Below are 20,579 nucleotides of genomic sequence, written 5' to 3'. Positions count from 1 at the left end.
AGAATCAACATCATGTAATACAAACTGAAGACTAGATGCTGTAAACGAAGGAGGGAAATATTACTGAGGGCCACTTTTTCAAAGACTTAGGAGCAAGAAAGTACTTAACTGTTAGCCATTTCTACCTTTGAAAAACCTCCCTCTAATAGGGGAAGAAAAAGCCTATTGCCTAAGAGCATGAAATATCCCACAGCAAACAATGAGTGCATGATCAGCATTCTGAAAAATATGACTGTTAACAAAGATGTATGCACAACAGCCACTAAATTCAAAGTTTTTACCTCCTGGAGGTTATTGCCTTGCAACTTCAGAACTTGAAGTAGGCCACAATTCTCAATGCCTTCAACTTGTGTGAGATGATTGAAAGAGCAGTCTAGGTGAACAAGAGTAGGTGCCTCACAAAGACCTTTTGTGCTGATTAACTGATTATGGTCCACAATTAATTGCTGAAGATTTTTCAATGACTCCAGACCACCTGAAAATTAAAGATTTTAGCTGAATCAAGCCATAATGAAACAAAAATCTGTTGGTTTTCAAATACTAAGAAAACTGAACTTTCAATGTATTTATATTATCTATAGTAACCATTAATATATTAGTCCTGTATAAGGCTTAAAAACAGTTACTGTACTTTGACCCTATCAAATATACAATGCATATAGTTCAAATTTCTGATCCTGTTAACCAAGCAATAATAATAGTTCATAACCTCTTTAGCACTTCTGTTGGAATAGAACATTCTTTTAGTGAAAAACTATACTTATTATGCTTTAAGCATTTTATAACTGCTACTTAGAATCTATGGGCTATGTGAAATGCTAACAGCCCTCCTGAAATCACCCTTCAGAATGGAAACAGTATTTATGATTAAAAGTTATTTTTTATCATTTTAGAAGATTTTTTTAAGTTATCAGTGAGGTGAGAACAAATTGCATTAAAATATAGGCCAACATCACCTCTATTATATAAGTGCATCTTGTTTAAGGAACTATGGCATAAAATGTTTTTAATGACTAAAATTATAAAGAAAACTCAGTGCCTTTAAGTATAAAGCTGTATTTCTAGACCCATTACACTCTCGACAGATTAACTCCTGCCAACAAGTGCAAAGAGCAAGATTGTGTGTGATATCTACCCCAAAAAGATGCAAAGGAAAAGGTTCCTGTCAGTGTCTGTTTCTTTCACAGAACTTTTCCCAAATCATCCTCTTACAATGGCAAAAATCACACTGTCTTTCTATGGTCTTACACATGCTAGATGTTCTGCAATGGCACTGATGCATCTGACTTGCTACAGGTCCAAGCAGTTTTTCTGTATCTCTGTAGTAAAATGCCTGTGAAGGGACACCCTTTACAAAACATACCTAAAATAAGGAGTTTCTGAATTTACTTGTCTTTCATGTATTCTTCACAGGATTGTTTGAGGTCATACTTGGTCTCATCTTTCTCTCACCCAAGACTTCCCAAGTTCCCAAATGAAGCTGAGAAAGCTTTACAGAACTGAATGTCTTTGTGATTGTCCTCTGAGAATAAATTGGTTTATGAGACCAGAGACCAGCTGGTACCATACGTTATTGAGAATACAGAAGAATTAAAAAAGAAAATTATCTGTAAGGAGAAGAAATTAAAAAAACAAATGCCAAAACTAGCAATACATTTTAAAAAAAACCAATCAAATATAGGCCTTCAAATCACAGTAATTTAAAAATGGAACTCCCCTAGTGGAAATAACAGTTGCCTGATATTAAAGAGACAGCACCCTAAATCTAAAAAAAAAATATGCCACGCTGTAACTTCAAAACCCCCTACTTTAGGAAATAAATATCAAACCTTTAATTATTCTGAAAGAATTTCAAACATGCCCATGACATACTATTCTGACTGCAAGAGCCTCATCTGCATTCTTTTATGTTGGGATAAAAACAAAAAAGGAACCAGCACCATCTAGTGGTCGCAAAAGAATATCGTTTACAGGCAGCATTCACAGCTCCCAAGACTTTTCACAAGAGCAGTCCTTAAATCTCCACTTTTAATTTATCAGCATACCAGTACCGGAAACTTTAAAAGCTCTGAATTAGTCTGGAGTAGAACAAAGAGGAGAGACTGCACACACAGTAAGAAAAGGCATGGAGTTTATACAGGATCTGGAAATCTCCTATTCTGCATGCTGCACAAAGCACCTTTTCTACATCTTCTTCTCCTCATCTATCTTGTTTATAATTAGACTGAATGTCATTTGGAACAGACATGCCAAGGCCATATACATTGGGATCACAATCTATTCTGGAACCATCAAATGCAGTCCAACAGAAGTATACACAAGAGAGAATAATGTAATACATACAGATGGCATTTTAATGTTTCTTCTGCACACAGGCAAAATTAAAAATAAGCATTAAAGTCTTCTGCACATTTCCAGAAGATATTGTCTGTTTTACATATGATGGAACTAACAACAGCTATAGCAGTATATGGAAAAATACATTCTGTTGAAAAACATATGGTTTCAGCAAGATTTGTGGAGAACCTTTATATAAGTAGCTCTTAGCAATTTGCAAAGCGCAGCTGGAGTCTGTTAGCTAAGGACTTTATCTTAGCTATCAATAAAGTTCTGAAATAACTTCTATGTGGGACAAAGATGAATGACAAGAGAAGAGTGAAAGCTGACAGTGAACATGAAGATGAAAAACCACATAAAAAAAGCCCCAAACTGAAAGATGTCTGATAAAAAACCCTCTATGTGCTTTCTCAAAAAAAGTAGGTCCAAAGAAGCATTTATGACTATCTACAGTTATGCACTGCTATTCTTAGCACTGCCAGGATTTTAGCCAACACACTCTGGCAATATAGACATCCTACAAAAAAGCATATTCTATGACTAATGTCAAAATTGTGTAAGAAAATTGTTAAGTAAAGCATTCATCTTCAAAATACAAACATATGCACTGAACTTCAGTGTTTGCTGACACAATTACTTGATTTTTGATCAGTTCTTAACTGGAAAGGCATAACTGAGACATAGTTCTCATAATTTTACTGTTATTTTTAAGGCTTTTCTGGCAACACTAATTTTTTCCCTACTGATGCTATATTTCAGTGAGAGGAGGAAAAAGAAAAAATAAATTATAGTATGCTTGAAGTTTCCTACAATAAGTTATTAAAACAGGAGTATTACAAACATAAATAAGCCTTACTTCTTAGGAAAAAAATATTTAGGAAAAGCTTTATTAAAGCTGAATGAATGGAGAATATTTCACAGTACTGCAGCTTCCAAAATTGCTGAGGGACATCCTGCAGGATTTACAGATGGAGGGACACATTAACTTCTTAAACCCCACAAATCCATTTTTGTGCATTCTAGGTGACTACTTATAAACAATATGTTTTTATATGAAATAAATCCTGTATTATACACCTGTTTTAACCAGAGACCCTCAAAGCAATTCTGGAAAGCAGAAAGACAGATTCCAAGCTGATTTTTGTGAACATTTACCCACTTAAATTCATTAAAGATTCAGTAAATATGGCAGCACACTGCAAAAAAACAGAAAATACAAGATGATTTTACTTGACTTGGCCTGTGCAAAGATAGTACATTCCACACAGATGCCACATTCCTAAATGCCACCGACTAATACTGCATCATTCTTACAGTCATGTTGTGGACACTTATCAAATGAGATAAATCTGAATAAGAATCTTATCCAGCATTATTTGCCACAAGGATACAGATGAAGCTTAACCAGTTGATTTAATTGTTTCTCATTAGGGTAGTGATATGCTTTTACAGTAAACATGGATATTCCGGTACCTTTATTCTCAGGTATTATAAACTCTGTTCACAAGTACTAACATTCCAAATTTGCACATATTAGCAAAAAAATATTAAAAATATCACTATTAAACCCTCTAAATCTACAGATTATCTTTTTTTAAGCTTTCACATTTCCTGTTTGCTGTGCCTTGTTATTTATCATGGAATCATATTATCCATGTTCATACTGTTTCAGTGTTTTTTTTTTTAATAGTGCAAAACTTTGTATAAATTTTTTATGTGAATGTTTCATCTATCATCTTAATAATTGTTCTACATTATCATTATTTTCCTGCTGTCCAGCAGGAAAAGAATGTATATCCACATACTTTAAAGAACTTCAAATGTTTAAATTAAGACAAATAAACCATAGCATCATAGAACAGTTTGGGTTGGAAAGGACCTTAAAGATGACCTAGTTACAACCCCCCTACCATGGGCAGGGACACCTTCCACTAGACCAGGTTGCTCAAAGCCCCATCCAGCCTGGCCTTGAACACTGCCAGGGATGGGGCATCCACAGCTTCTCTGGGCAACCTGTTCCAGTGCCTCACCACCCTCACAGTAAAGAATTTCTTCCCAACATCCAGTCTAAATCTACCCTCTTTCAGTTTAAAGCCATGACCCCTTGTCCTATCACTACATGCTCTTGCAAAAAGTGCCTCTCCAGCTTGCTTGTAGACCCCCTTTAGGTACTGAAAGGCTGCCATAAGGCCTTCTTGGAGCCTTCCCTTCTCCAAGCTGAACAACCCCAACTTTCTCAGCTTGTCTTCATAGGAGAGGGGCTCCAGCCCTCTGATCATCTTTGCAGCCCTCCTCTGGATTCACTCCAACAGGTCCATGTCCTTCTTGTGTTGGGGGCATCAGATCTGAACAAAGTACTCTGGGTTGGATCTCACAAGAGTGGAATGGAGGGAGAGAATCATCTCCTTTGACCTGCGGGCCACACATCTTTTGATGCAGCCCATGATTTGGTTGGCTTTCTGGGCTGCAAATGCATGTTGCTGGGTTATGTTTCTCAAAATCAAAATTGAAATCTTCTTATCTCCTTTCCATTCCCAGCTCTGCACTCTTTCCAAGTAACATCTTTAGATTTAGCATAACTAAGAGTACAACTAGAAAATCCCTTTTTCAGATTCCGTGTTTCAATTTATACAAAATTAATTAGTTCATCATATGCAATTTTTTTCCTAGGCCATAAGATTTTATTTCAGTAGACAAATCTTTGAAGATTTATCTCTGTTAAGACTATAATACTGATGTTATATAGCCATCTGTATTCTGGTGGCCTTTACAAATTTTACAGCATGTCATGCACCAAAACCCAGGTCCCTAGAATACAGGGAGGCTGTTAAATCTAGTTCCATTCTATCTGATGTGTTGCCTTCTTGAAGGAAATTTGTGACTTTCAAGCCTTGTGAGCTCCTTTTCAAGTAAAGATTTGGCAATTTACTACTACCTTTTCCCAACTGTTAATGTTGCTTTTGGAGGACCACTAACATGGTCCTCCAGACATACATCATTCTAAAAACAAAAAACTGGCTTCTCCACTTACATGCAGCAAAGCTCTTCGTTATTTTCACTGCACTACATTTCTCTAACCTTTTGTCAGTAGAAAAGGCTCTGGATCCTGCTTGCATCTATACCATGTCTACATAACACAAGGCACACAATGCAGTATTTTTGGCTTGCCAAAAGCTGACACACAGTATCTATACCTTAGGCAGTTTACAATCCAAGCAGCAGCACAAATAAAGTGGCAAACACTTGTTCACTGCATGAAAAAATCCTGGCTGGACAACAGAAAGCATCTGTCTCCTAGCAGAAGGATTTCATGTATTGATGCAGCTGTTGAGTGGTCTGGGTGCATGTAAATTCTAACAGGTTGACTGCTTGCTAAAGGTACACCTATTGCCTGCCAGTTGTTGGACAAACAAATATAAAAAACTGCCTTTGTAAATATAATAGGGGTTACCACACCTGCTGTGCCTAAATGATTTTACCTTAGACTCTTCGGGGTTTTTTTCCAGCTTTGGTGCAATGAGCAGCAAGGAAGAGCCAGAGTGGAAGGAAACTATAGAATAACAGTTTGGAGCCTGAAAGGGCAGCATTTTAGTAGAAAGAGAGGCCATGGTCCAGTCTTAGCATGATACACGGAGTCAGACAAATAATATGATTTCTATATAATTACTTACTGTGTTAGGAACACACCGGAATTCTCTGCAGTTTCAAGGCTAAGCTTTATATTAATTGTTTCTGTAGTTAAACTGAACTCAGGCTACTCACATATCCCGAGTTAGTGCAGGTAATACTAGGGGTCCTTCTAGAAAGATTTTTAGTTCTCTTTGCCTGAGAACAGTTACATGACCTGGTAGATGGAATACACGGCAATAGCTAAACCATGCTGCAAATAAATGTGAAGTTGAGTATGCTTTAAAATGCAAGTCTGTTCTAAGTCTGTTTCCTCATTCTCCTTGGGCTTAGCAGTTGGCTGGCCCTGAAACCAAGGGAAATAGAATTTTGAATATAAACAGCACAAATATTGTTACACAAACTGGAATAATTTTACATTAATTTTCTTACCAATTCGGGTGATTTTATTGTAGGAAAGTTCAAGATTTTGGAGACTTATGCAGCCATCTAAGCCACAAAGTGATGAAAGATGGTTCTTATTCAGAATCAGAATACAGAGATTTTCTAGATTTTCACAGCTGATCATCCGAATGTTGTTTTCCTGCAATAAAGGAAAATGAGACTATTAAATAACATCTTAAGTGAAATAGCAGAATTAAGTGCAAAAATATGGCAGATTGTAATAATTGCTTACTTTTATCCTAAACTTCTAGCTAGGAGCAAGGGCATCTCTATTTTTTCCATTAGGAAAATAAATTGATAAATGAGTCATAGAAACTGCTGGGATAGAATAAAAATGTATCTCAAACTTTATTCTGGCTCTGAAAAAGCCTAGAAGTTAAAAAGTGTAAGGAGAAGTTAAGCACAGAGTGGTCTTTTCCATAAACACTGTCCCAGCTTCCCAAACCCTGGGAGACTGAACTAAAAATGGCACAGAAACCATCATATTTACTAGACATGCATGAAGACAGTTATGACTTTGCTGGAATCCTATTTACTAACAGTGAAAACCTGCTTTTAAAGGTATTTTGGTCACAAACACTGACACTGCTGTCAGTTAACGTTCTTCCCCCAAGAGATCTTGCTCTCAACATCCCTTTCCCCAGGCCATTTAATAATGCTTCCTCAGATTTTTATTTCACTATTTGCTGCCCTTGCTATTTTCTTCTGTTTTTCACCTGCAGATGCTCAAGCACACAAAACTTAAAATTTCCTGCCTTTGTGACAAACTGATTAAGCCAAAGAGTCTAATTCCTATTCCAGAATTAACATGCTAACTAGACTTAGGTGCTACCTCCAGCTGCAGGCAGACATGTGTACAGGTTTTCCTTTGGAAGCCGTAACACTGATTCCTGCCCTTGGACAGCCCCTTCAGTTGTCCCAGTAAGTTAAAGCAGAGAACTGATATGGCTCAGATGCTGGGTTTTCTATCAATTGAAAGGAGAGGCAATATCAAGTAGGAATGAACGACCAGGGGAAGCAGAGGCAGCTGCTTTAGCTGTGTGAGAAATAACCATGGAACAATCTTGGACTGTTTCAAATATCACAAAAGAGGCTGTTTCTTCATTAATGGAAGACAACTGCCACATCAGCTGGCACAGCAAAAGTATATATTATTAATAAAAATACTTTATATAATTATTAAAGTATTAATCAAGCATACTTAAAAGTATTTCTCAGGGTCTTCTCCCTGACTAAATTATCCTGACGCATCCCAGTGAGGCAATCCTGTATATGGTTTAAAGCATACCATATTAAAATTAAAAAAAAAAAACCCAAACCCCAAAACAACTAACAAAACAAACCACACAACCAAAACTGTTATGCAAGAGACAATATCTGATCTAAAAAAAAAATAAATATCACATACCAATCTTAGTAGGACTGGCAGCTTACACTCTCATACTAATACTTTGCTCTTGTAATTTGAGGTACCCAAAATTATTGAATCCCAGAAATTATGTTCTGGATAGATAAGAAAACTGAAAAAATGGCACAGGTATTTCAACCTGTCCTATTGCAATACTCTAGTTACTGCACAGACAACATTCCTTTAATTGTAATGATTATCAGCTCTCTTCTAATTTAATTAAACAAAAAACCCAAATGAATAAAAGCCCCATACTTTGGAAAGAACACCAGTTACTGAGCATGTAGAAACATTCAAGATTTCTACAAATAACAGCCACAGGAAAAACTTCCAACAGTTTGGGTTGGAAGGGACCTTAAAGATGATCTAGTTACACCTCCCCTGCCATGGGCAGGGACACCTTCCACTAGACCAGGTTGCTCAAAGCCCCATCTAGCCTGGCCTTGAACACTGCCAGGGATGGGGCATCCACAGCTTCTCTGGGCAACCTGTTCCAGTGCCTCACCACCCTCACAGTAAAGAATTTCTTCCCAACATCCAGTCTAAATCTACCCTCTTTCAGTTTAAAGCCATGACCCCTTGTCCTATCACTACATGCTCTTGCAAAAAGTGCCTCTCCAGCTTGCTTGTAGACCCCCTTTAGGTACTGAAAGGCTGCCATAAGGCCTCCTTGGAGCCTTCTCTTCTCCAGGCTGAACAACTACAACTCTCAGCTTGTCTTCATAGGAGAGAGGCTCCAGCCCTCTGATCATCTTCACGGCCCTCCTCTGGATTCACTCCAACAGGTCCATGTCCTTCTTGTTTTGGGGGCCCCAGAGCAGAACACAGTACTCCAGGTGGTGTCTCATGAGAGCTGAGTAGAGGGATTATGCTTCTTTTGATACAGCCCAGGATTCAGTTGGCTTTCTGAGCTGCAGGCATATACTGCTGGGTCATGTTGAGCTCATCAACGAACTCCCCCATGTCCTCCTCAGGGCTGCTCTCAATCCATTCTCTGCTCAGCCTATATTTGTGCTTGGGATTGCTTCAACCCATGTGCAGGACCATGCACTTGGCCTTGCTGAACTTCATGAGGTTCACACAGGTCCAGCTCTCAAGCCTGTCAAGCTCTCTCTGGGTGGCATCCCTTCCCTCCAGCATGTTGACCACACCACACAGATTGGTATAATTGACAAACTTGCTGACGGTGCACTTAATCCCACTGTCCATGTCACTGAAAAAGATCTTAAACAGTGCTGGTCCTAGTACTGACCCCAAGGAACATCACTTGTCACTGGTCTCCACTTGGACACCAAGCCATTTACCACAACTCCTTGAGTGCAACCATCCAGCCAATTCCTTATCCACTGAGTGGTCCATCCATCAAATCCATGTCTTTCCAGTTTAGAGACAAGGATGTCATGCAGGAGAGTGTCAAACGCTTTGCACCAGTCCATGTAAATGACATCAGTTGCTCTTCCCTCGTCCACCAACACTGTAATGCCATCATAGAAGACCACCAAATTTGCTAAGCATGATCTTCCCTTAGTGAAGCCATGTTGGCTGTCACCAGTCACCTCCTTATTTTCCATGTGTCTTAGCATAGTTTCCAGGAGTATCTGCTCCATGATCTTGCTTGGCACAGAGGTGAGACTGACTGGCCCTTAGCTCCCTGGGTCTTCCTATCTTACTTTTTTAAAAATGAGGTTTATGTTTCCCTTTTTCCAGTCAGTGGGAACTTCACCGGACTGCCACAACTTCTCAAATATGACGGATAGTAGCTTAGAGACGTCATCTGCCAGTTCCCTCAGGACCCATGGATGCATGTGGTCAGGTCGCATGGACTTGCATGCCTTCAGGTTCTTTAGAAACTGATCTTCTGCTACAGTGGGCAGTTTTTCATTCTCCCAGTCCCTGCCTTTACTTTCTGTGATTGGGGCAGTGTGGCTGGAGCATGTGCCAGCAAGGACTCTGACAAAAAAGTCACTGAGTACCTCAGCCTTCTCTATGTCCCAGGCATATTAACTTTCTTGTGAATTTGTGTTATTAAAGCACATGAAATAAAAAAATGTGAATAGAGTTGCTTCATGTAAATCATCAAGTTCTGGAATTAAGATGCATCACAGAGCAAAATGTTCTCTTTAGTCATTAAATTTATAAGGCCATGTAAGACACTGTGCAGTAGCAAGTACCTGGACATTATGTCTCTAGTGTAACTCAATATACTGTTCCTTGAGCATATATACGAGTATTTTAATATTCAAGGTGTGTATTGCAAAGGACTCTTCGTTCTGCCTCCTCCTGCTTAAGATGAGCATCTGCCATGGTAACCACATCTGCCTACTTATGAATCAGAGGGAATGAAGTAACAAAGATCTATCACTGTGCCATACCTAACGCTAATCCTAGATTGATACTATCATGCACTTTTCTTAGTTTATCTTGATTCATTTGCAGGATGTTGCTTTAGTACAATGCACATTATTATCTGCAATGCAAATCTGCTGGTATAACTTTGGGGATATTCCTATAGTCTTAAGGCACTACAAGTTACATATACAGTTAGATGCAACTGCACAGCCAAGTAAGCAGCAAAACAGGTAGTCCTCCTGGGTTGCAATAAAGAATCAAACACACTTGGTACCTCCATGTTGATATACTTTAGGTCTTTGCAGTTACTTAGTCCTTCCAGTGCAACTAGTCCACAGCGCCTCAGGGTCAAAACTTGAAGATTTGAACACTTGGATAACATGGAAAGGCTGCAAGCTGGCAAATCTTCAAGTGTAAGTGTTGTGACCTACATGCATTTATTGATAAACAAAATTAATTATTTGTATATTGAATATTCATTATATAATGTCACATTATGGTTATTTTCTTTTTTTAAAAAAAAAGAGACCAAAACTGCATTCTACTTACACTTTAGAAAATGCAAGTAACTAATGTTAATACTTTCATATAGAAAAGGATGGCAACGTTGGGTTTGATGTGTTAAATGGGAGAAGTTATTATGAAAACAATCTGTTTGATTTCAACATCCACCTTAAAATAAACACAACTTATACTTTAGTAATGACATTGCTTTGAATGGATGGAAGATTAACACTGAGCAAAACAATTAATAGTGTGAACTGTTTCCCATCATACTATCATAAATAATAAGTGACTGTGCAAGAACAGACAAAAGTAGTTCAGATTAAGTTTGTGTAGTCTAGTATGTCATCAAAGAGTGGATAACAAGATAGGAGCACAGAGCAAACATACAGTGGTAAGTTACTAAGTGATAGGAAAAGTAAGTGCTGGGAACCAAGAGATGTTCTTTATGGAAAAACACCATTTGTAAGCTGATCAGCAATGACTTGCTTCTGGAAGAGACTAGTATTCTCAAAACTCTGAAGAGGCTAGATGAGCAGGAGCTGAAATCCAGACCCTCACACAAAGGCAAAACCATGTTAATTTAGCAGAAAACAGGAGATAGGAGCTCCTGCCTTTTATAGGCTTAATATACTATCAATCATCTGAAGACTAATACCACAGCAGTGTGCTTTACAGTGCTCATAGGAGTTGCAAAGTGATTCTCATTGCTCTTATTTTGCACTTGTGCAGAGGAACTCTCACTCTCACTGAGATCTGTAACCTGCTCTTTCAAAACAGCATTCTGCTGATATACAAGGAAAAAAAATAAATAGCATGGCTTATAATTTCATTCTAAATCTTCTATATAGTTACCTGCTGCAGAGTACTCCAGGGGCCACTATGAATTATCTTTTCTGTACTTAGTGAAGGCATCTTGCTAAATGAACTTTTCCTTGGTTTTTTTTTTATAGTTGCTTGCTTTCTTTGGTTTTCTTCATATACTTTAGACCAAGATTTACATGTGTTCATCCAGTTTATTCTCTTTTTTTCAATATCATCAGGAAGAATTAGTCTGCTGGAACACTCAGCTACATCTTGAATTCTGTTCCAGGTCTCTCTGACTTCCTCATTAGCATCTCCCATTAGAAACATAGTTTTCTTCATTGTGTCAGACTGAGAAAACTGATCTTTGACTTCTCTAGTACTAGCATCTGGCTTGACATTTGGTGGACTGCTGTGTATATTGTTTGTCTTATTTTCTATCATGTCATTAGCTCCAAAATTAACAGATTCATCCTTGGAAGTATGAATATCCGAAGCTTTATTAAGAACTCTAGTTTGTGAGTAATTTTCTTCTACATGTAGTATTGAATTCATGTACATGTTCTCATTATTTACGTGAGAAGAGTATTCCCTCTTCTCTGAACCTAGCATATTTGGTGTTGGTGTCAAATTTCTTTCTGCTGGAATCATCCAATTATTTGCTTCATCCATCATTTCAGCCTGGTCTTCTTTTTGTTCTTCTGCTTGTTTATTTAGTTCCTTCTTCTGTTCTCTTATTATTTCCATATTTTCTGTCTGCTTATCATTTTTTATGCTTTCTTTGTTTTCTTCACTGTCACTCATGACAGCTTTTGCTCTTTTTTCTCCTAGTTTTCTGTGTTCTTCTCTTATTTGCAGCTTGTTTTCTCTTTCAAGTCTCAGGCTTTCTTTCTTTTTCTCATATTCCTCACACCTCCTCACCCATGCCAAATATTCCTCTCTTTCAGGTTCTTCTTGTCTTTTTCCCCCCTCTATTTTTTGCCTATTTTCTTCCATTTGCATCTTCATTTTTTCCTCTTTTTCTTTCATGTCTATCTCTATTTCTTTTAGTATCTTCTGCTTCTTTTTTACTTCATCTTTCCATTCTTTTAAGATGGGAGCATATTTTTTATGGACTAAAAATGATCTAAATCTAGCTTGGATTTTCACAGCTGCTCTATTCTGTTGTTCTGCCAGGTGCTGTCTTTCTTTTGCTTTCTGCTTTTCCAAGGCCTTTTTCTCCTCTTCCAATTGCAGCTGTAGCTTCGTGATCCATTCCTAGGCCAAACAATTAGGATATACTTCAAACACACTTAAAATAGGACAGGTGTTGGTACATATTTATCATTAATAAACAGAATCTGGGGTATTAACTGTTCCAGAATAACATTTATTCCCAAATATATGATAGTAACCTCCCAGTTCTTTAACAAAAGCTTATTGTAGACCTCATGTTGCATAATTTTGTCTCTCCAAGCTTTCTTTTCTTTCTGTAACTCATCTTCTACTGCAGTTTGGTGTTTCTGCACAACAAATTAACTTAAATGAATATTGTATGAAACCTGGAACATCACAAAACACCCTCTTTCCAATCTCCCCCATCTTTTTGACTTTCTAACAGTCTACTTCTGTGAATGCCTGAATTAAAATGAGAAATTCAGCTGTGTGAGTATCAAAATAAACAACTAGAAACTTGCATCAGTAATGCAGATTGGGTCATGTTCTGAAAGATGCATACCTTCAGAGACTCAGTGTATTGATATTGACCCAAACAACTGCCATCTTCCTCTCCAAATTCCATGCTACTATTGAAGATGAAACCTACTTTTATGAAACAACCATTCAAAGTACAGGTAGATAACAGAAACATTATAGAAACAAACACTCTGAAAGTAGCAGTCTCCCTTTAATTAGACTGGTATGATGCCGGTAATCTTAAAATCTTTCAAACCGGAATTTTGTCCAGTAAAGCTAAAGAATTTTTTTTCACTGAAATTGTTTCTAAACAGAAAATGAAAGTTCAAGTCTATTTTCTCACTACTTGCAAATAAATAGCATTTCCCTCCTTTCCCAACATATTCTCAATCAGAAAAAAAATCTCCAAATGATTTGGAATTACATCTGACTGAAAATTAGCAAACAGTAAGCACCTAAAAACCAGAGGCTGATCCAGAATCACATAGTTCTTGGTGGAGCCAAGATAAATCAGTACCAGCCAAATCAAATACACAGCAGGACATGAAGGAACAAGTACAAATAAACTACCATTTCCAACTTGGAGCATGAAGTCTCCCAGGTGCCTAAGCACTGCTTTTCATGCATATTCAGAAGCATGCCGTTCAGACAACAGGAGACTAGACTTCTAGATAATTCTGTAATGGAGGAAGTTAGTCACTTCTCTCACCTCCAAAAAGAGTGCACTAGTGACAGTACTATCAAAGTGTCTAAATAGGGATGTGCCCTAACTTGTCTGGAGAAAGAAAGCCATTCTACATCCAAAAATGGTTTGTGACATCAAAGAACAGAGGAAGCCTTATTAATTTTGTGGCCTATTGAAAATGGAGCTATATCAGACACTGAGCTGGCCTTCAGACATCAAAGGTCTTTTCACTTACTGAGCTCTTCCTTAATTTTGGTGACCTGAATTACCTTGCTGGGACCAAATTGCCCACTTCTTTCAGAAAGCTACAAATTAGTTAACTGAAAATGCAGTGTTAATGCATCTCTCAAAATACAAATATTTAGGCTAAATAATAAAATATTGTGGCCCCACATGTATAATGTCTGAGGGTTACATTTCTTCATGTTCTTATGCTCTTGTGGAGAGCTATCAAATTTTATCCCTCAGTATGCATCATGCACTACAGCAAAACGCAACTAAATACTCTGAGAATGTGACCGGTCAACATATGGAGTCATGTTCTGTTGTGGCAGAACTCCGTAGATGAAGTCTGACTCAATTTCCCAGATACAGACAAGAAAAGGGCATATTGTAACTTTTACCTAGATGAGGTACAGCACCAGCATTTCTGAAATTAGTAATTTTGGTTCAGATTACTCCACCTACGATTTTTCATCTAAATATGAAATTGGGTTGGGAGGTCCAAAGTAATGAAGTATTTTCTATTAAGGCACAGTGACTATTTTTCATTTGCAAATAATTTAGTACAACTCTCATTTCCAGTACTTTGGCTGGTGTCACAATATAAAAACTGAGTAAGGGTAAAGCCTAAAGAATAATTTAACATCTAGCATAGAAAATTCATTCACTGCTGAACAAAGTGCTAAACACATAAACCCCTATGGATTATATATATAAGTCTTACATCTCGCTTTGGTATCACAAGTAGACAGAGTTTAGGACAGTTATACAGTTTGGGATAGTACTCTCTTTTTCACATTATATGTTGAATTCACATAGTCTAGATGGGAACAGGTTGGCTTCAGTATCATTAATTACCTTATGAAGAAGCTCTAACTTTATTCTTTCAGCCTCAAATTCCTCCAGATGCAGCACCCTTCTTCTGTGTTCCTCTTCATTCCGTTTTTCATGTGCTTCCCTCTCAGCTTTCCACTTTTTCCTCTTCTCATCTTCAAGCTCCTTTTGTCTTTTCACCCAGTACTCAAACTCCTGTCCACACCTTTCTTCTGCTTCACAGTGAGTAAGGCTTATGCTCATTTCAGCATCAGCTATGAATTTGTAATCAACCAAGCAAACCTTTTATTTAACTTCCTAGTAAATATTGGGGGACATTAAACAGTCTTACTGACAAGAAAAGGATTCTGTGCTGATACAGCCAGGTATATATATCCCCAAGGAAATCAAAACTACAATATGAGTCTTTTCTATCAAAGAAGTCTTATTATCATGATGCACACTTACTGACTCTGCTACAATCGTACTTATTCTATCAATGTATATTTCAGGATTACACTTTGGCTTCAGGATTAATGTCATCTGTAGCTATCAGCAGGGGTTTTATAACAGTTGCACTCTACCTCAAAACATGTAAAGGGTACAGTGAAGTGAAATGCTCTCAGCCAGTGTGGCTATAAAAAAATAAAACAAGTTGTGGCCACAGCACAGCCTACTTAGTGTCTCCAATCTGGCTTCCATTTGTATTCATAATTATTTAAATAATTTTTGGGTAGTATTTTTTGAAACAAATTTCTATCAAAACATTAAAGACTAGGATACTTTTGTGATCCTGAAATGAGATAAAAGCACAGGTATTTGCTCATGTCCAGCTCATGAAATAAAAAAATCTATTGCATACTGGGCTGTGTCATTCTTTACAAAGAATGTTACAATATTTATGAAAACAGAAAAGCAGGAAACAGTGATGTGACACTAAAAAGATCAGCTCACCCAAACAACTAATGCATTTGCTTACCTGTAACAAAATGGTCATCAGTGACCACTTCACTGGTGGACCGACTATTATAACTAGGTGTTGCAGCAATCTGCAAGTCTTCATCTTCAGTTTCAAACCGTACCTAATATAATTTAATATTGTCATTAAAGAACAAGAAAAAATTAAAAGCATAACATTATAAAAATCTTCCAGAATAAGAATAAGCTTTTCATGATATGACAAGCACAGTAATACAAAATCTACTACTGACTGGAATCCTTAGACATTGAATAACGCAAATGTACCCATCAAAATATTGTTTGCTAGAGTAATAAATATCGGATTATTTCTATGTGTTTTTTAATATATTTTGCATTTTTACCTGAAAAATAAATGTTTGCATTTGGGATTTGTTTTACTTTCTGTGGAACTAAGCACTATTTATGCATTAATACTGTTATGCACATAGGGGAGGAGATAGTTACAAAGTAAATTTTTAAGAAGTCTGTGAAAATAATGCTATAGGCACAGAGATTGCTATATTTATTTCATTGTTCTTTACTGGCAAGAAGTAATCTATTCCTTCTCATTTATCATCTGTTCATCACATGCGTGGGGCATATGTTAATATTTGTAATGCTGCTGAAGTCACATAAAGTAATTGTGCTGTTCTAAACAATGGTCTTCGGAGACTCATGTTTGCAAACGTGCTCCCAATAAAAGCCAGACAACAAATTAAAAGTGATTGAATTAAATACAGTTTTATGTTTTTCTTAGAACTTTAGCAAGTTATTTAATCAAATCGTATGAAAATATAAGAGAACCTAGGTTCATAACTCTTGATTTGTCTTTGAAAGTTACAGACATTATGTTTACCTTTTCTATAAAATAATGGAATATATTAGTAGCAAGATTAACAGTAGCACATCCTCCTGATCATCATAAAAGTAATGATTAGAGAAGTTTAAAAGTGTTATCATACTATTGAGACAATATTCTGCAAATAATTAACAATAAAGAGTTATTCTGTTTTGTTTAATTTTGGCTTTTGTGCTCAGCAGCTCAACTACTGACACAGAGAATTTATTCCAAATTTTAAAATTTATAGATGTAGTATATTACAGCTGATATCCCAGTTCTAAAGAACAGCATATACAAACTCATCTTAACACTTTATGGATAGTCTGACAGCAACAAAACTGAACACATCTACCGGTCTCCTCAGGAGGCCAACAAAGCAAGTGTAAATTATCTAAATTACTTAATAGATTTTTTTCTCAATATAAATATTGTTTAAATGGAGAATACCTCTTTTTTAAATTGATCCGGATTTTCATTATATTCAGAAGCCAATTCTGCCACGTAATCTGAAGCATGGCAAGAAACTACTCCATAGATGTTACCTAAAGAAGAAATAAATATAATTTAGTACATAAAGAGACAATCCCTTACCAGCACTCAGTTCTGCTCTATATTGCTTAGCTACTATATTTCCATAAACTAAAATAAAAGATTGTTTTTCCTTTAAAAATCTTACACCCCCATCCCATTTTTACTCAAATATGTATGGGAGTCATTTCTCTACATTAAAAGCAGCAAATACATGTAACCAAAACACACACTGATATTGTAAGAATCCAGTGACAGCAAGTATGAAAGAGAATTTCACAGCACAGAACAACATTTTCTGTGTAGAAAAGCACAGTAGAACTTGTATTGGGCAGGTCAAAAACTGACAAAGAACTAAAAAAGTGATTAAAAAAAAAGTGTCCATTACAAAAAACAGATAGAAAGAAACCTTCCTCAAATATTAAAATATATTGACAATATTGAACTTTTGTTCACAAAGACTGTTACACTAAATGAGTGTTAAACCCAAGATGATGTGAAAAAGAACAGAGCAGCCAGCTCTCTGGCACATAAGACTATGAGCTTGTCCTCAGTCACAAGCTGACATGGCAATATTGTTCCCCAATGACAAGGTCATTTCATTTAATGCTAGCTTGGATATCTCTAAAGACAGACTTTAAACACATCCTATGTGGTTCAATTGTATCTGAACTCTTAGCTTCATCTCCTAATGACTTCATTTCAGATTAAGAGTCTGGCCTAGGTCCTGGTCCAGGGAATGATCCTGCACCTTACCTCGATCTATGGTTTAGCACCAGATGAATTTTTAGAAAAATTCAATTCATACTCTGATGTTAGACAGCATTGCATAGGTTTATTCCTAGAGATTTCCAGCATGCATTCAGAAGCTGTTGCAATAGGTTTCACTGCTTGCTTTACTTAAACATTTGCATCGTTTTACTGATGATTGTTAGTCAAACTTCGACTGGCGATACAAGGTGCATAAATATTTTATTTAACTGTGACCCCTGCTTACTTGTCGTTTCTTCATCTTCTAAGTCTTGCAGTATAAGTTTTTCAGCATCTTGATTTCTGCTCTTTATAAAGTTTAAATAGGGGAGAACTGATTCTGGCAAGTCATCTGAAATCTAGAAAAACATGGCATTTGACATAAATTCTACATTTTCATATCACAGCCATTACCAGAGGTAAATACTTGACATGCAAGAACAAAGACTCACTTTTGGCTTCACCTATAAAGCACTGATGGAGATTTAGTACCTGCTGCTAACAAAATTGTTCCCAGTTCCTGTACTCTTCGCATTGTCTTACCACCCACTGACCAATTAATAATTCTCATTTTTAATTACATTCTAATTAAGTTTTGATTGGAACACATTTTAGTAACTTATTTTCTACTGTCTTCAGAAACATGTTTCAATTAATGTTTTCTTTACAATTGTGTTGGACCAAGAAATTACGGAAAATGTTAAGACAAAAATTAATGAATACCTATGATGCACAGGATCTTTTTCTTAAAAATGTTCAGACTCTTTAGAAAATAAATTAATTTTAAATTTACTAATGTTTAAAGTATGCATGCAAATCAGATGCTTCAACTTTCTTTACTGCACACTTCCTATTCAAAAGACTGCCTTTTACTGCACAGATTTGGGAAAATGGACTGCCTTCTCTCAGATGTGTAAATTCAGCTAAACATTGCTAGCATTCAGCATGTAAGTGCTTAAATAATTCTCACTGATGCCTTTGCCTATCTTTATGTCATATTAAACACACGATTTATGGTCACATATGACCAATATCATGTACCCCAATATCCTATGGACCGATCCTTTTGCTACAAATCTGAAAGATTTAAATAACTGAAAAGGAACCAAATAACTGGTTGGATTTCAAAGGAAAATCTTTCCCCAACATAAGAAGCCATCCAAAAAGAGAGGACCTGAAGCACTACTTTAGATGAAATTAGTATCTGGAAGTCTTAAAACATGAGTCAGTCTCTTTTTAAGATTTAAATACAGATTTAAATAAAGAATCATTGGCTTATTCATCCGTATTTAATCTAACCCATCAGCTTAATTAAAGCTTCCAGCTTCAGAGGATTCTAAAACAAATCATTATCTCAGCATCTGATTTTCTTACTTAAGCAGAATGCCAATATCCAACTCATTTATTGGCTTGTCACCACTGGAGGTTACATTTTTCATGAAGCAATATTACTGAGACTACTTTTAGAAGAAATCTTCAGGCTAGCTATTTCAGGAAAAATTTCCTTCACGAGAGAGGCTTTCCTATGTCCATATTACTTTCAAGCAGAAATAGAGTAAGTTTTAGCCCACTAAATACTTACTGTCTCACTGTCACTCAAAGCTTCTTCTAATACCTCTGTGTCAGAATTATCTGCTTCAAGGGAAGAAACACTAATTCTGCTTAATTCTGTTTCTATTTCTTTTTCAATTCCTTCAGTATCTTCTGACATTCTGCTTTTCACAGTGTCTTATCTGTTTTCAAAGCTACACAAAGAAAATACAAAGTTTCAGCAGTGCATGAACCAGAGGGTGCTCATTTAGCATAAATTTATTGAGATGTATTTATTGAACATGAAAAAGGAACAGCAGTTTGTTCTGAACAGCTCCCTCCATACCAACAAGCAAAAAAACAAGAAAAATGTGGTTTGTGATAAAAGAATCCGTCCTCAGTCTACCTCTCTAAATTTTGCAAGTGTTACAAAATTTGAGTGTTAAAAACCTCTGCTTGATTGCTGCTCCTTGTGGACAGGATCAGTGGTATGACCTAAGCCTCACAAGGCTGTTTGGTTTTTTTTTGCAGCCCTAGTAGCTGCAAAGAAAAAAAAACAACCTTCAAACAATAAATACATATTAACAATTACGAAGTAAGACTAAGAACCTAGGAAGCACTCCATGAAGTTGCAATGATACAGAGAAAGCCATGAGAAATGGCCCAATTCACTGAAGTACAAGACTTTATAGACGGATCGTGATAGGAGAGGAAGGGGTCCCTCACAGTCCCCCGTCCCTCCGCAATGCGGACCCTCTCCTCAGCCGTAGCTCCGATTAGGGGATAAGGGAGGCAGCCTAGACCCGCTGCCTCAGAGGCAGCGAGCAAATGCTCGCCCCTCGCCGGCCCCTGGAGCAGAAGGGCGGCGCTGACCGCACCTCAGCCGTGGGGGCGGGAAGCAGTCCCCCCCCAGATCAACTACAGCTCCCAGCAGGCCCCGCGGCGGGGAGCCCGCCCGCCCACCGCCGTTTCCCGGAAGGACCGTTGAGCCGCTCTCTGTATACTGGGAGTTGCAGTCCGTTCCTCAAGGCACCTATAGCCCTCCGCGACCTACTCGGTGTGGCTACTCACCTCTTGTTCAGCCGAGGTCCCACCGGAGTCGC

At 37.2% G+C, this 20,579-nt stretch overlaps 1 protein-coding gene across 1 annotated transcript in view; it reads right to left on the bottom strand.

Annotated features, from left to right (window-relative positions):
- LRRIQ1 (leucine rich repeats and IQ motif containing 1) overlaps window positions 1-19,683 on the bottom strand; it is a 113,582-nt gene extending 93,899 nt beyond the window's left edge. Inside the window, exons 1-10 of the mRNA XM_040596293.1 lie at window positions 19,529-19,683; window positions 18,194-18,305; window positions 17,116-17,210; window positions 15,847-15,949; window positions 14,913-15,142; window positions 12,901-12,975; window positions 11,525-12,730; window positions 10,440-10,592; window positions 6,397-6,547; window positions 282-475 (exon numbers count right to left, since the gene is read on the bottom strand). Coding sequence (XP_040452227.1) covers window positions 282-475; window positions 6,397-6,547; window positions 10,440-10,592; window positions 11,525-12,730; window positions 12,901-12,975; window positions 14,913-15,142; window positions 15,847-15,949; window positions 17,116-17,210; window positions 18,194-18,305; window positions 19,529-19,657 — 2,448 coding nt within the window. The 5' untranslated portion in view covers window positions 19,658-19,683. The remainder of the gene's footprint in view (window positions 1-281; window positions 476-6,396; window positions 6,548-10,439; window positions 10,593-11,524; window positions 12,731-12,900; window positions 12,976-14,912; window positions 15,143-15,846; window positions 15,950-17,115; window positions 17,211-18,193; window positions 18,306-19,528) is intronic.
- Window positions 19,684-20,579: the final 896 nt, after the last annotated feature.

This window comes from Falco naumanni, chromosome 5 (assembly GCF_017639655.2).
Source record: "Falco naumanni isolate bFalNau1 chromosome 5, bFalNau1.pat, whole genome shotgun sequence".
Taxonomy (NCBI): domain Eukaryota; kingdom Metazoa; phylum Chordata; class Aves; order Falconiformes; family Falconidae; genus Falco; species Falco naumanni.
The sequence above is the reverse complement of the archived record's forward strand: the minus strand, read 5'-3'. Positions and strand labels throughout refer to the sequence as shown.